This window comes from Protopterus annectens, chromosome 2.part1 (genome assembly GCF_019279795.1).
Source record: "Protopterus annectens isolate FY-2018-M chromosome 2.part1, PAN1.0, whole genome shotgun sequence".
Taxonomy (NCBI): domain Eukaryota; kingdom Metazoa; phylum Chordata; order Ceratodontiformes; family Protopteridae; genus Protopterus; species Protopterus annectens.
In genome coordinates this window covers 1,379,018,703-1,379,035,618 of record NC_056729.1, presented here as the reverse complement: position 1 = coordinate 1,379,035,618, position 16,916 = coordinate 1,379,018,703, and the positions used below count along the sequence as shown (strand labels likewise).

Here is a 16,916-nt window from a genome sequence, read left to right as displayed (position 1 = left end):
TAATCAGTATATTAATGTGCACAGTGATACAATAAGTCAATACCTCTGCTGATGGCATGGATGTTTTTGTGTTATAACACTTATCAGGAAAAGGACAGAGATACTTGGCCCTAGGAATACAGGCTAATGTCTGATGTCTGGCACTATAGAAATCATGTCCTTAACATGTTGCCCTGTTCAAGTTAAACTGTTTAAAAAGGAATTAAGCTAACAATAATTTTGTCCATTTAAAGCTAATACTTGTAACACAAACAGATTAACAGTTATTATGACAAAAAATGAATTGCTTTAGTTTCTTGTCATAATCACTTCTCTTTAAGTAAAGCAGATCCAATTATGATAAGCTGCAAAATGCAGCTAACTACTGTTTTATACTTGCTATCCAGAATAACAAGGATAAATGCAGATCTTTAGAAGAGGTAGGCTGTTGTCATGAGCAGAATTAGAACCATAATAGTTGTAAAATTCTCTTGCAACACAGAAGTGCTAAACTGATGCCTACATGTTGCAAACTGAGTTATTTGTTGAATAAAAAGAAGATTGCTTATGCTTATTCTGAAGTATGATACTTTAAGATGTTTGGTTTTAATAGGGAATGTAGTTGGGAACACTTTATAAAGAGAAGTGTTTTGTTGGTTGTTTTTAAATTCTTTAACTGATTTTTACTGCCTGCATATTTTCTTTATATAAGATGTTAGAATTATTTCTTGTTTTATCCTCATTGCAAAGCCTATGCAGAGGTTTCATATTTAATGAAGTTGTCTTCCTTATGTTTATTGATGCTTATTTATTACAATTTGTAGTTTAACTTATTGCAATAAGTAATGTATTTTCCTTTGGCTAAAAATAGAAATCTGTAAGAAAAAAAGAAGTAAATAAAACATAAACCCAAGATTCAGGTTCATACTACTTGCTGCCAAGCTAAGCAATTAAATAAGCTTAATCTCCAATGTCCTTCTTTCCAGAAGTTTTGAGAAATGTCCTTTTCTCTATTAATAGGATTCATAGTATTCTCAGGATTTTTAAGGGACCTGAGTTTTATAAGCAGTTATACCTTGCAAGCTACATCCGCATTCTCTATGGCAGCTAAGCCAGTCAATTTTGGGATAAATCTGCAGGTATCCATCTGCTCATCTAGGCTCCATTTGAAGAGTGACAGTGCATTGAACTTTATAACCGCAGACCAAGTCTGGACCAGAGATAGGGGAGGCGAAGAGCTACAAAACTGCCTCTCCATTGTATTTTATTTATCTGCTGTGGAAGATTTAGGCCCCATGTGGTAGGTTTATAGGTAGGTACCAGGCTAGCTACCTTTGCAAGGCATTTTAAGCCTAGTCCATTTCCCTTCAAAGGTGAGAATCAAACCTTGTACTTTGTGTCTGGGAGGTAAACACCTTAGCCATTATGCCATACCCAAACCAGGTTGTCATCTCCCAACCAGATAGTCATCCTCCAACCAGATAATAAGTTCATAGATAAGTACTGGACTAGCTGTCCTTGTGGGCCACTTTAAGCCTATCTAATTTCCCTTCCAAAGGAGAAAATCAAGCCCCACACTTTGTTCCTGTGAGGTAAACACATTATAGCAACCCCCAATCCCACAAGAATTTAGTGGGATTTGAACCTATCAACCTCCATTTACAGTGCCAAAGTGTTTAACCAGTTGAACTTATTCTCATATTTGTGGAACTATAAGACTTGCAGAGAAACAAGCAATCCAGGCATAGATATTCCTCCAAGATAATGGAGAGACAATGCTTCTAGCCTCTCCTGGTAGCTCAGGGTCCTTAACCCCATGATCTTCTTGATAAGGAACCCTTGGGTCTATCTAGTTTTTTGATGTCTAGTAAAATATGTCTTGAAGAGTGTGTTGACTCAATAATTGACCCTAATCATAGCTGAATATAAGGGGAAAGATGACTGCTAAAGATCCAGATGATATTTCCTTGACAATACGTTGTGATAATTAGAAGGATTTTCTTATTATTTTTGTCACAAAATGATAGAAGAGAGGGGAATTATAAGCCCATTTTCCCAAGGTCACTAACTACATTTTTATTTTTTAATGGAGAGTCACTGCAGCTTGTAAGCGAGAGTGACAAATCGCCCATGCTGTATGCTGAGGGAAAGGGTTAATTGTCTGTAAATGTGACAATATTTTACTTTTTTTGCTTTATATTTCAGCACACCAGTTATTTATAAGTGGGAATTCTTGCTGAAGGGCTAGGTATCAGAGGGAAACTTTACAATAATTACCAGTCTGCAGTCATCTGCAGATCTGGTTAGCCAAAGGCCCTAGAATGGAAAAGTAATGCTAAAAAAGAGGGGTCTCAATAATGAGCCATGGAGGACACCACTGGTTATCGTCGTACTTTTTGATGAGGTGTCTGCTACTCCACAGGTTATGTCTTTTATCTAGTTTGCTATCTATCTTATCAGGCATCCATTTTTAAGGCATTCAGCCAACTTACTTACAATGCCTGTATAGGGTTGATTGTCAAATGCCTTGGCCAGGTCAAGATATACAGTGTGAACAGTATGATCACTTTTGACAGCCTTTGCAATCCTCTCAAAGAAGTTAACCAGATATGTTAGGTAGGATTTTCCCTTGCCAAAGGTGAGCTACTGAGGGTCAAGCATAGTAAGGGTTTTGATGTCATAGTTTATGAGGTCATTTATAATATATTCCATGGCTGTACAGATGAGGCTCACAGGCTGCTGGATCTAAAATTCATGGGTTGGTAATAGGCCAGCCTTAAGGAAATGCATCATCACTGTAGTGTTCCATACTTCAAGGGAAAAACTGAATATACAGTAAGCTAAGGTTTAACACTGAGAAATGTCTCTGTGAATATATGATTAGCAGTATTTAGTAAACAGACATGTATATTATCAGGCACCATGGAGGAAGTACTTTTGATCTTAAACAACACCTGCTGTACAGGTTCCTTTATGATAATAATGGAACTAAGGGATTCACTGTAAGGTTAGCACTAATTTGTTTACAAGTACATTGACAATTTCTGTTGGGTCTGAATTGGAGGTGCCATTTTGAATAAGAGCAATGCTGAGTGTTGTTCTTCACTTTCCTAAAGTAATAATAATAATATCCATTTGTTAACAAGGTAAGCCCACCGAACATACAGCCCCTTTCAGGGATGATCTGGGAGCAATGTCTGGTAAAGTGACTTGGTCAGGGTCACACAAGTGGCAAATCAGGACTGAGGGACGTAAACCCTGTAACACAAGAACTAAAGCTAACAGCATTAACTGTCTCCATCAACTGTCAGATCATGTACCTAAAGAAGGATTTATAATTGCCCTTAGCTTTAAATGTGAGCCAAAGTTCAATGGTCATTTTAGTAGGCCTAATAATATTTTTCAAGTTTCTAGTAGCATTTTTGATACCATCTTTGATATGAGAGGTTATGGATCTGATGAATAATTTAAGACTGTAAAGATAAATTAAACCCTTTGCTTGTGACTCTAAAGCAATTACATTTATTTTTTAAGGTAAGGTAGGACTTTAGAGACCTTGTTCTGAGGTTTATTTATTTCACTGAAACACCAGGATGGCTTTTTTTGAATTTCTCACTATGCTTTGTTCATGCTGCAACTGCATTCCCTATGCATTTAGCTAAATGTGGGGAAAACCCCTTTGTGAAGTTACCTGCTGCATCAACTTCGAAGCTGATGCTGCCATAAGTGAATTTTGTTTTATTTGTTATCTGTGTAGAACACTGGTCTCCATGAACCTTTTTCAGACTCAGCCCAGGCACACTGTCTAATTAATTGACTTACAGCGAGTCACAAAGTTAAGTGATGGAAGCTGAGGAAATCAAACCCTGGACCACTGGACAACAGGAAATATCTTGTTAGCTCCTTAATCCTGTGCAGCAACTGCTAGATGTTTGAAACGTTATCACAGAACTGGATGAAATTAGCATGTTTGAAATCCTTGAATTCAAAAATATTTGCTGCATGGGTTTTAGAGATTTTGAAGGTAAATGTCACAAGTTTATGGTTTGATTTAACCAGGGAAGGGGGATACCAGGAGCGTAGGCGTAGCACAGTAATTTTGAACAAGTGTCCCACTGTCTGACTAAATTACTTCAACTATCATTGATTGTTTTTCTTCACTACTAAGTGAGCACTGAATCTAATGTATCATGAATGGAGGGCCTTCAGTTTTACAGCAGGCCATGAACTTGTCTGTTGGTTTTAGGCTGGTACACAATGGACCCACACAGACAGACGCGCGCACACACACACACACACACACACACACACACACACACACACACACACACACACACACACACACACACACACACACACACACACACTCGCACACACACACACACACACACACACACAAACACACACACACACACACACACACACACACACACACACACACACACACACACACACTCACACACACAGTATGTCTATGACTTGATAAAAGATAGAGATATTTGAAGCCTTGTCAATAAGTTAATAAACTTAAATAACGCAAAAAATGCCCAATAAACACCAGGTACCTCCACAGACAGAAAAAACGTAAAAAACAGTCCAAAAAACGCTGTAGAGGCAGGCTACAATTTGCTCCAGTATATGAAAAACAAAAACGTCTCTCAACTTGATAAAACCAGTACTGTCTTTATTGCAACACAAGCGTTTTCACTCACAGCTTCTTTAGGTGTATATACATAGCAATTGAATCCACCTTCTTATATACTCAGATAAAAGCACATGGCTAATTACCTTAAAGTCATATGGTCATTAAATACATTAAAAAACATTAAAAAACATTAAGAACATACATATAAATTTAAAAGAAATAAATATGCATAATGTACTTGTGTAAAAACATTGCAACAACTTCATTACTAAATCTATCTACGTAATGTTCTTTTCCTCAGTGCTGGTTTAATGGGGACGCTATCATTAAGCCCATGGCCATGATTAGCCCCTAGCATAATTATCCATTTGGCCTCTACTTCCTCTGTCCTATCCCTAATGTCACCGTACCTATCACTTTCCTATATCTTAGAGATTACCATAAACCTAAACCTATGATGTTGCCCTTTATCCAACACATGTTTGGACAAAGAATTAACTCTGGAACCTTTACCAATACGGTAAACATGCTCTCTAATCCTCTCCCTCAACATGCGATCCGTCTTGCCTACATAGAAACTATTGCAGATCAGGCAGGTAGCAAAGTAGACAACATGGGTGGTGTGGCAGGTAGCATTAACTCTAACCTCAAAAATCCTGCCAGTGTCTGGATGTTCAAACCATAGACCCTCCTTAATAAACTGACATTGAGCACATTTTCCACAGGGTTTTGTTCCATGAATAGTTTCCACATTCATGAACCCCTTTTCAATACATAACCTTCTTTTTAAATTCTTCTTATTCTTGAACGTAAACTGAGGTATATCTCCAACTATCTCACTAATAAGAGGGTCAGTTAACAGTATCTTCCAATGCTCATTGAAAATATTGGTATATTTCCTTATGTCCCTTGTATAAGGAACACATATACTCAGTTTGTTGCTCGCAACCCCATCGCCAGCAAGAATTACTGACTAAAGGTTAATAAAAGAAGCCTTTACCCAATAAACCTAACTGTTGAACAGCTTAACTGTTGACTAGTCTAGTGGGTTCTAACACAGCAGCCAACCCAAAATAATCTCTCAACTGTACAACAAATTCTGGTAACATCTCTCCAATTTGGGTGAGGAGAGTCTGAAATTATTGCAGACTTGTAAAGCTGCTACAAACAAAGAAACACAAACAAGTTTAAGCCACCTAAAGCTCTATTATCTCTGTGAAGTGGGCTGGCCCCGCTCCGCTCCCCACCCTGCCCCCATATCCCACCCGCCCCCACTACCTCTAGATTTATAGCCACCTGACCACTCCCACTTCCTGTCCTACCCATCATACTTCCTCTCCCACATACCCCTCCCCCTCTCACCCTATCACCATGCCTAGGCCAAGAGGGATAATAATCCTATTCATCCTACCATTCATTGCTACACTGTACCTCCTAACAAGTTATGAACACCTATCATTAACAGGCCTCCACTATCCAAATTATCACACAAACGCCCACTCCCAACCACCAATAGTCGAACTCTACTACGACAAAACAATCCCCAATACAAAAAATCTCATAGAACCTTACCTTATTAAACAACACCAATTAACTCTGAAAACAAAACAAGGTCTAAAGATACTAATCAAAGTCCTAAAACTAATAGCTTACCTGAGGAAAAACATCACCAAAGATGGGGACATCCACCCCAACCCAGGCCCTACCAGCTCCATAGAGCCCACCAAACATCCACTCACCCTTAGACCGACCAACTCCCTACTTATCTGTCATCTAAACATAAGAAGTCTGAACAATAAGATACATAACCTTCATGCCATGCTAGAAACCTACCTACCTGACATCATGTGTCTAACGGAAACATGGCTTAAACCATCAACCAAAGATAATCAGATAATGTCACCTGGGTTTAACATACTCAGAGTTGACCGTATAAAGAAAAAGGGAGGTGGAATAGCTGTCCTGTACAAAAATACACTAAACATCATAACCAACCCCAAACAACCACCACAGACTGCTAACGCTGAAATATTAGCACTGATAATAAAATTAAATAAACAAAAGAGTGTAAACCTAATAGTTATCTACATACCCCCAGGGAACAATATTGAAACTCTAGAAACCATTCTAAATTGGATAGACAACAACTATCCACAAGAAACAATTGTCCTGGGAGATGTCAACATTGATTGGAACCAATGCTCCGCCCAGTCCAATCATACCCCCTTAAATCTCTATGGGTTTACTCAGATTATATCCACTACCACCAGGCTAGGCAATAATACGCAAAAAGAAAGCATACTTGACTGGATGCTTGTCAAGGTTGACCCCCTAAAATATACTCCAGGAACTCTCCCTAATGATATTAGTGACCATTTGCTAACATACATTTTGAAAAATAATACAACCAATGCTAGGACGCCAGTGTACAGAACGATCAGAAATAAGAAAAATTTCGACCCAATCAAATTTAACACAGAACTTAAATACTGTAACTGGTCAAAATTGAAATTACTTCCCATAGATGAGGCAGTCTCATATTTTAATGAAACATTCCTCGCAATACTGGACTCTCATGCTCCAAAAAGGGAATCTAGAATCAAATCCCACATAGCACCCTGGCTAACCACAGAGACCAAAACCAAAATAAATCGCAGGGACAAAGCATGGACCAAGTGGCGTACCACCAAATCACCATTAGATCGAGTCTTCTTCCAACAAATAAGAAACGAAACTAAAAAGGCCACTGCTCTAGACAAGAAAAACTACTTTCACCACTTACAAAACAAAAACCAAAAGAACCCCCAAAAGTTCTGGGCAGGATTGAACAAACTTCTCCAACCAGGAAAATCCACCACACCCACCCCAGAAACTCTATCTGATAAGAACCAAGAAGAAGTAGCGAACAACTTTAATATATTCTTGACCGAAACCATTCAGTCACTAGCTAGCCAGCTACCTGCTCCCTCCACCACCCCTAAAACACCACACCCAAACCCCCAATATCATTCAATCTACAACCCATATCTACCACTTACATTCGAACCCGACTAAAAAAATTAAAGCCAACTACCCTCTCAGCTGATCTTCTACCAGCAGAATACCTGCAAATTGCTGCAGACGCAATTGCCTACCCCATATCAATCTTAATAAACAGAACCATTAGTGAGTCCACAATCCCAGCAATATGGAAAATATCTCATGTCATACCCCTTCATAAAGGTGGAACATCCACTGAACTTTCAAACTACAGGCCAATAGCCATCTTATCTCCACTTGCAAAAATAATGGAAAAGTGTGTGCATAAACAACTAATGTCCTATCTCATCCAAAACAAGTTATTAACTGAATGTCAGCATGGATTTAGACCCCACCATAGCACGACAACTGCCCTTCTCTCTTTTACCGAAAAAATCAACCATCATCGGAACAACAAAAATATCTCCTCTGCACTCTTTCTAGATATGTCAAAAGCCTTTGACATGGTAAACCACCAGATCCTTCTCACAACCCTAGAAACCTTTCACCTAGACACCCATGTCCTAAACTGGTTTCAGGACTACCTCGTAGGCAGACAACAAGCAGTTATATGGCAGAACAAGCTCTCATCCCTACTACCAAACAGCATTGGCGTACCCCAAGGGTCCATATTAGGACCTCTTCTCTTCTCAATATTCATAAATGACCTGCACTCAGCCATCCCCGAAGCCACCTGCATCCAATATGCAGATGACTCTACTATCATCTGTTCCAATCCCACATTTGACAACCTTCTAAAAGCCACCCAACACTGCTTTACCATAGTTGAAAATTGGCTAACAGACCATCACCTCATATTAAACCCAAAAAAAACCCAACTACTTCTCTTTCATCCAACTAACCCTACACCTTTCACACAATTTACTATCCAATCCAATAACGGAACTACTATCTCTCCTACTACAAATACTAAACTACTAGGAGTAATTATAGATAATAAACTCCGATTTGACACCCACATTAACCAAACTATTAAAACAGTAAACAAAAAACTAGGGTCTTTATATAGATTAAAAACCTTCCTAACTCCAGCCGCTAGACTAGCCACTGCCCGGTCACACCTTCTATCCACACTACTATATGCCTCCCCCATCCTCTCTAACCTTAATAAATCAGACCTAAATCGTCTCTCCACTTGTTATAACCACATTGCCAGATTCATCACTGCCCTGCCCTACAGAACACACCATTGTATTAACCTGAAAAAACTTGACTGGCTAGAACTCCCGAATCTTCTCCAAAAATATCAACTTTTAGAAGCCTTTAAAATCCTGAAACACCCAGAGAACACTCCTGCTCTAAAAAACATACTAACCCCCTACACCAACCTTAGTTCTCTACGCTCATCTGACAAACTCCTAATACAAACAAGCAAGGCCCATAACATAGGTGGGGACAGACTGTACTCTAATGTCATCGGAAAGGTGTGGAACTCTCTCCCAAATAAATTAACGTTTTCACCATCACTAGCTCTATTCAAAAGGACTAGAAATCCACCTTAAATCGCATTGGATATGTCCTTGTATGAACCGGACTAAGATTACCATGAGAAATTCTGCACAGATATGGGCAATTTTTGACTAGGAAGGACCTAGTCAACTAAGGGTCTACTAACCTGTATACAATGAAAGTAATCAAATGTAACTTCTATTGCTGCACTGTTATCTCTCTATGTACATGTTTCCTGTCCTTTGGCTTGCTGTCTTCTGTCTTTTATTATATGTCATTTTAACCTGTTGGAGCTTTTCTCCCCGGGACTCCGCTGAAAATGGACATGTATCCAGTCGGACTATCCCGGTCAACAAATGTAAAATAAAATAAATAAATAAATAAATAAATAATGAGTTCCATCATGATGTGCTCCATAGCCTTGCAGACCAGGCTAGTCAGGCTTATGGGGCAATAGTTACCAGGGTCAGTTGTGGCCCCTCCTTTGTGGAGAGGAATACCCATTGCTGTGCACCATTCTATGGCCACATAGCCTGTGGAGAGGCTGAGGTTGAACAGCGTGTTTAGGTGGGGGGGTTAGTTCGTTCTGTAGTTCCTGCAAGATGCAGCCTGGGACACCATCTGGTCCCATTGACGGTTTTGGATTTTGAAAGGGCTGTTTTCACCTGTGCGTCTGTGATTTTTGGGACACTACACTTTTCCGGTATTGTTGTGGGCCTTTTTGGAGGTGAGAGGGGAGTGAAGTTTGCACTGAATCTATCTACCAGGATGTTGGCAATATCAGTAGGTTCAGTATATTTTGTGCTATTTTACACTAGTTCAGTGCATATCTGTAAGTTGCCATTTAGATTCTTAACATAGCTAAAGAAGGCTTTGTGGTTATCTTTTGAACCCTTGGCTATTTTTCTTTCGAAGTTAGCCTTGGATGATTTCATGAGGGACCTCAGTTTCTTACTGATACTGATCAGGGATGTCTTTCCTTCTTGGGATTTGCTTTTTTTCTGAACTAGTTTCCCCCTTCTGTTGTATAGCCTGTTTATTGTAGGGGTCCACCAAACTGGTTTCCTTCTCTTAGAGAAGTGAGTCTTGGTTTTGCTAGGGATGGCACGATCCATGCATCCTTGTAGGTGCTCATAGAGTGCATTTGTAAAGGTTTCTGCATCTTGGGCAGTGTTATCCTTTAGTGTGGGGGTGTGAAACTTACCACCTCTGTCTTAAGTAAGGTGAAGTTTGCTTTAGAAAAGTTTTTTACTATGGTTTCCTTAGTTGGGGGTGGTGGTGGGGTGTGGACATCCAGAGTGACTAGTTTATGGTCTGATCTAACCAGTGATGGGTTGACCTCCGGTGTGGAACACCTGTCACCCATGTTGGTGATGACCAGGTCCATTATGTTTTCACCTCTGTTAGGGGAGTTTACCAGCTGATCCAAGGCGTTTGAGTTGATGAATTCCAGGAAGCGCTGGGCCTGGGAATTTGTACTCGAGTAGTTTTCCCAGTGAATGGTAGGGTAATTGTAATCGCCCAATATCAGGGTGTTTGGTAGGACCTTCATGTTTTCCAGTGTCTGCAGAAAGGTGGAGTGTTGGTCCTGGGTCATGGAGGGTGATCTGTAGCAGGCCACAATTTGCATTGCAGATTTGCCCGATGTTAGTTGCACATGGATGATCTCAGAGATATCATGCAGCGCCACTAACCTGGAGGTGTAGGTATCCTTGATGAATATGGATACACCCCCTCCTTTTGTGTTTCGGTCCATGTTCTGTGGCCGAAATGTGTGGTATGAGTTGTAGCCCGGCAGTGCTGGGGTGCTCTCTGGAGCCTTGAACCAGGTTTCAGTTACTGCACAGATGTCGACGTTCTCCATACTGAGGAGGGCTTCGAGTGCGTGCATTTTGAGATTTAAACTTCTGGCGTTGAGTAGCATAACCCTCAGTTTTTTGTTATTTGTGCTGTTTATGGAGGTGGGTTTGACTTTTGAGCCTTGCCTAAAAAAGGCACTATGGGGGCAGCAAGATCCTTGGCCAGTATTCGAAAGCCTAGGGGTGACAGGTGCAAGCTTTCTCTTGTGAAGCAATGCGGCAGTCGGGCATGTCGTCCCAGGCTGACAGACACTGGATCCCCTTTGAATGACACCAGAAGCTTAGCCAATTGTTGAAATTGATAATTTTTTTCTTTATATTGAGGTATCATTCTTGGTGAGGGCAGGATGCTACTCAGGGTCAGGGTCATACCAGCCTGGGCTACATGATCAGAGAGCTCTTCCATGTCTCTTTTCATGTAGTCCAGGGAGGTACGTCTCATATCATTCACACCAACATGAACAACGACAGAGTCATATTTGTACTTGTTCTGGAGTGACCTGAGTGCTTGTGTTATGTGGCAGATTCTGGCTCCTGACAGGCAGCTAACAGTAACCTTCTGCTTGTCCAGCCTAGTGAGTGGGACGTCAGTGTGCCTGACTATAGAATCACCTATTACTAGTGTGTTAGGTATGTTATTTTGCCTTAAGGGCTGTGATTGTGCGGCACGCTGATTTTATGTTTTATGTGTTGTCTGGTTTGTGATGGGAAGTGCAGGTTGTTTGGGTGTCTGCTTTGGAGGTCTTTGATGCTTTTGCAGGTTTTTATTTAGAGCCTCCAAGTATGTATTTATGTGTATTTTTTGCCAGTGCTGTTTTAGTAGGTCTGTGTGCAGCTGGAGTTGTGGTGCAAGTGTTAACCTTCTCCTCTTGACTGTCTGTTCCAGTCTTGGGTCGAGACAGCTTAGCTTCCAGTTTGGCTGTATAATTGCATCTCTCGCATATGTTAGTGTTTTGTGGTAGGAGGAGAGGGTTGTTTGTGTACATGAGGCAGTTGTAACATTGCCTCAGGATACCCAGATTCACCAGCTGGACTGGAGATTGCACTTGAAGTTGCCCTTTGGTCATGCCTGAATAGTAGGGTGAGCTGCTTAGTCGCTTGGTTGGTGAGGGGTGAATAAAGAGCCTTGCCCTGCTGGGCACTTCATGTCAGGGTATATTAGTACTTGCTAATAGGTCTGAGCAAGTGCTGGGCTGTAAGATGCTTTTTGAGTGCTTAGGTTGAGAGTTAGACTAGTTTCAAGGGAAAAACTGAAGAGGAGACTTAGTGGAGCCGGGAATAATTTAACCCTAGCTAACCGGCACTGCCCTGTGCGCAAAACCGTGCAAACATGTTTTTTAGTAGGGGAAATGAAAGAGAGAGAAATTAGCCCAAAATGGCCAATAAACTACTAACGTCTGGGCTGGAACCACTCCTCCAGGGACAGATAGGTTGCTTAAAGCTCCCCTCTCTCACAGGTGAACAGAGAAACTTTCTTCTATCCATAAGATATGGGCAACTCAGAAACTAGAATCACAGCCCTGAATTCAGCACTAGCCTGAAAATTGGACTATACTAGCTTAGAAAAGTAGGCAATAAGGAATTTTTTTTTTTTTTTTTTGAAAAGATAAGGCAAAAACAGTAAAAAAATACACTTAAAACAGCTTTAAATGACTACAAACGATTAGAAAAGGCTATCGCACTTTAGTGTGTAGCCTACAACAGTTGAACAAATAACAACTTTTTAAAAGTGCAGGCAGTCAAATAAGTACAATATGTGAAAAAAACAAGCTTTTAAATCACAATAAACACTGGAAAATCTGCGTTTAGGTGGAAAACAGTTAAGTACAGCAAGAAAGTACAGAAAACTGATACCTAATCACTCCAAAGTCTCTCTCCTAAGCTAGAAGGCTTGTATCAGTTTAAGGCTTTCTAGTGCTACCCAGTAGGTTAGTTACAGGAAAGATGGGAAACAAGTGCAGATGTGGTCTTTTAAACCAGAAAGTTGAAAGAGATGGACAAACTGTCCAAATGGTCAATAAACTACAATTTCTGGGCCAAGAACCTCTCCTCTCATGGTAGACAGGCTACCTAGTGCTTACCACTCCTACTGATAAGCTAGAAGGCTTTCCTCCAACACAGAAAGGCTTGAGGGGCTCAGAAGCTTACCAGCAGTCCTAGATATAGCAACTCTGTATCTGGACTAGGCTAGTTACAGGAAAGGTGGGAAACAAGCACAAGTGCGTCTTTTAAACCAGAACGTTGAAAGAGATGGAAAAAAACTGCCCAAACGGCCAATAGCTACAATTTCTGGGCCAAGAACCACTCCTCTTGTGGTAGATAGGCTACCTGATGCTTACCACTCCCACTGATAAGCTAGAAGGCCTCCCTCCAACACAGAAAGGCTTGGGGGCTCAGAAGCTTACTAACAATCCTGGATACACAACTCTGTCACCAGACTAGGCTAGTTATAGGAAAGGCCGGAAATCTGCCTTTCATGCATGAAATGGAGGATAGGACAGACAGAAAATTGCCAGTAGTTGGTAGTTACGCATGTGGCAATAGAGAACACTGGAGTGGAAAATGGGGAATACTGAAATGGAAAATGTGACTGTGCGAAGTGCTTGGGAGACATTTTGGGAAATTATGGTATATGGAGGACTGTAGATGAAAGTGGCAGCGGGATGTCTAAAGTCAGTCTTTAGACAAGGCAAAAGCAGAATGTGGGACAATGAAGAAGTAAAAGGAGAGGAAGTTATTAAATCCGGAGGGGGAAATTAATGCACTTTGGATGAATCCAAAAAAAGGTCTGACAAGCAGTTATTTACAAAGGTTTAATTAGTGATGAATGAGATTGATTGGGTGATAGTGGAAAATGCGGAAACAGAGTTGGATAGGAAAAGGATATTTTGTAGGCAAAAGGGAATGCTAAAGCGTAACTGCTGGTGTGGATTCTGAAGCAACAAAAGTTGAAGGAGAGGGCAGACATGCTGCTGTGGGTGTGACATAAGAGAAGTACAGGATGTATCTGTGGATTATAAAAGGCTTTGCAATATGAAAAGAAAGAGGAGAAAAGCAATGCAGTTAACGAGGTAGAGAACAGAGATTGAATCTGGAAGTGGGGATGTATTTGAGATGATGGGAAAGATAACATGGATGGGGAGTTTATGTAACAGCAGGTCCATGAAGTAATAGTTCATATGCATGGGTGAAAGGCATGTGATGAGGATAAGTTTCCTACTGAAATTTTAATAGGTGATAAAATGCAGTGATTGGAGTGATAGGCTAGGTATATGACAATGACACGGAAGGAGAAAGTGTATCAAGCATTGATGGAGAAGGTATTAACTATGGTGTTATCAATAGGAGAAACGTGGGAGGATTTGGAAAGCTATAGTTCAATATTTCATAAATTCAGATGCAAAAGTGTTCACTTGGAGTTTAGTTAATAGGCTAAAAATGGTGATAATTTTTTGAGAGAAGGAAGCAGATTTTTTCCTGACTAAGTCACTAGCAGATAACTGGGTAAGTGATGGGGGTATGCAGACCAGGTAGAATACTGCTGGGGTATGGGACAACATTAATGGACGTTAGAAATGTTAGGTGGAATGTGTCTCACACAGTATCCTGAGGTAAATGAATTTTGGAGAAAGGTGTCTGAGTGGAGTACAAGGTTTATATAACAACTCTAGAATAAAGGTGGCGGTCGATGTGCTGAATTTTGGAATGAGGCATGAGTGCCCATTGTCCCATTACTTGTTTATGCCTGTTATAGAGGTCTTCAAGAGAGAGAGGATAATATACAGGAAGTAGTCAGAAAACAATATGAGCTTTTGTAATCTGTTTTGCAGATGACTGCTTGCTGTTAAGAAGGGATATAGGGAAGAAAATGCTAGAAGTACTGTGAAGGTTAAGTGGTCATGTGTGCATGCATGTATGTATGAGCATAGGCACACACACACGCACACACGCACACACACACAAGCACACGCACACACACACACACACACACACACACACACACACACACACACACACACACACACACACACACACACACACACACACACACACAGACACACACACACTTACACTAGATGACTTAGTAAACCAAAAGTAGTATTATTTTTATGTTGCAGCTGCAGCAAACACAAATAAATGAAAGGAGAATGAATATGTGTATTTATGGAAGTGTGTACGCATCTCTTTGTGGCCATTGCTTATTAAACTTAAGCATGATGTACATAATGAGTTGTGCTGTATTTATTAATCACCAGGTGAAATGGGCAGGATAACAATTAGCATGAAACAGCCGTGACCTTTGCGCGTACAATACATGTGTATGATGTGAATGAAACTCATAATAGATTCACCACTACTATTGTTCTTTTACAAAAATTCAGTTATTATAGAATTTGCTACTTCTATTTTTATTTTGCAAAAAATACAGTTGTTATAGACATATTAAAATGTTGTTTAAAAGCAGGAGTGTTAAATAGCAAGCATGCCATTTTTTTGCAGCAGAAATATTTACAACTGCTTTTCTGACAAATGCAATTTGGCAAAAAATATTCCTGATCTACGGACTGGGATTCCCAAAGTCTTTATATGTTTCTTTACAAATGTATTTTGTTATTGCAAGAAGGCATATGTGCTCTTCAAACATGTCCCTCATGTCTATTTTAGACATGATCATAGCTAGAGAGCTAGCATAAACAGTGGATCTGTGTATTAAGCATAAGATAGAAAGTAGATGAATGAACATATAAGATACATGACTGAGGAACACAGAGCATGCAATATATAGATCAACAATTATAGCTAAATGTTTTTATTCTAAGTCAACATATGGGGAGCAAGCATAATTAAAACTGAGCTAAAACTGGAACATTAGTAATATGCAGAGTTTACAGCAAATAAAATAATTGTTCTCTAAATAATCTGTGACCCAAAATGCAGTTGAAAGCGGTATTAATGTTATTCCAAATAAACAGGAGAATTCTATTACTGTGACAAGAAAAAGAAAATTTGCTATGCATTTCTATGATATATTAAGTTAAACTACATGAATAACAAACTCATTATGCACTGTCTGTACACATTTAGAGGAAGCCATTAGCAGTAATTCTTAATAGCAGAAAATCTCAACCATATTACGTACAGTCATATACAGTAAGTAATAGATGATTTTAAGAGGTAATACTAAAAATAAATTGCATATTTAAGGATAACAGAAATATACCTTTACAAAGATACTGTAAATTTTCATGCCCTCTCACATTGCTAAATTAATTAGAATTAAGTATATTAATTGTATGAAATCTGATATTGCACAGCATATTACACTTTTTTGTATCTTAATTATATCCTACCTGTAGTATTCCAGTTTTGAGATTTCTTGTCAGGAGGCCTGTAAATAAATTTTCTCAAAGAGCTGACAGCATGGGATCCTACAAGTGTGTACCTGCCAAAAGCACGACAATCTACAACACGGACATTGAGTGGAGGATGAAGCAATTCATTTTCTGGTAGATCCTAGTAATGGGGTGGAGGGGGACATTAAAATAAAAGGAAATGTTATAATTAGGTGGCAGGCAGCCCTTTTCCAAGTTATGTTGTTTCTAAGTTATGTTATCAAAGCATAACTCATTATTATAAAATGATGCTGAAATATAAATGCATTTTGGCCAATCTGTAATATATTTATTTAACTCTTTATTACCCAAAGTAGAGCACTCCTCCACATGGACCCTTTCCAGATTTGGCTCTGGAGCACTGTTTGGTTAAGTGATTTGACTAGAATAACACAGTAGGAAATTTGAGAATCAAACCCTGGACTACAGGAAGCAGATAATTAAAGCTCATACCCTTAATCCTCCATACTAACTGCCATGAAGAGTAAAGCCATGAAGAGTAATCTGTAGTGAGGTTTCCTATGCAGTGAGGTAGATTTTATGAGTACTGGC

At 39.7% G+C, this 16,916-nt stretch overlaps 1 protein-coding gene across 13 annotated transcripts in view; it reads right to left on the bottom strand.

Moving 5' to 3' along the window:
- The window catches only part of OTOF (otoferlin), a 2,911,272-nt gene that overhangs the window by 380,017 nt on the left and 2,514,339 nt on the right, over positions 1-16,916 (bottom strand). For all 13 annotated transcript variants that reach the window (XM_044062838.1, XM_044062837.1, XM_044062844.1 and 10 more), the window contains exon 29: positions 16,323-16,485. In XM_044062838.1, coding sequence (XP_043918773.1) covers positions 16,323-16,485 — 163 coding nt within the window. The remainder of the gene's footprint in view (positions 1-16,322; positions 16,486-16,916) is intronic.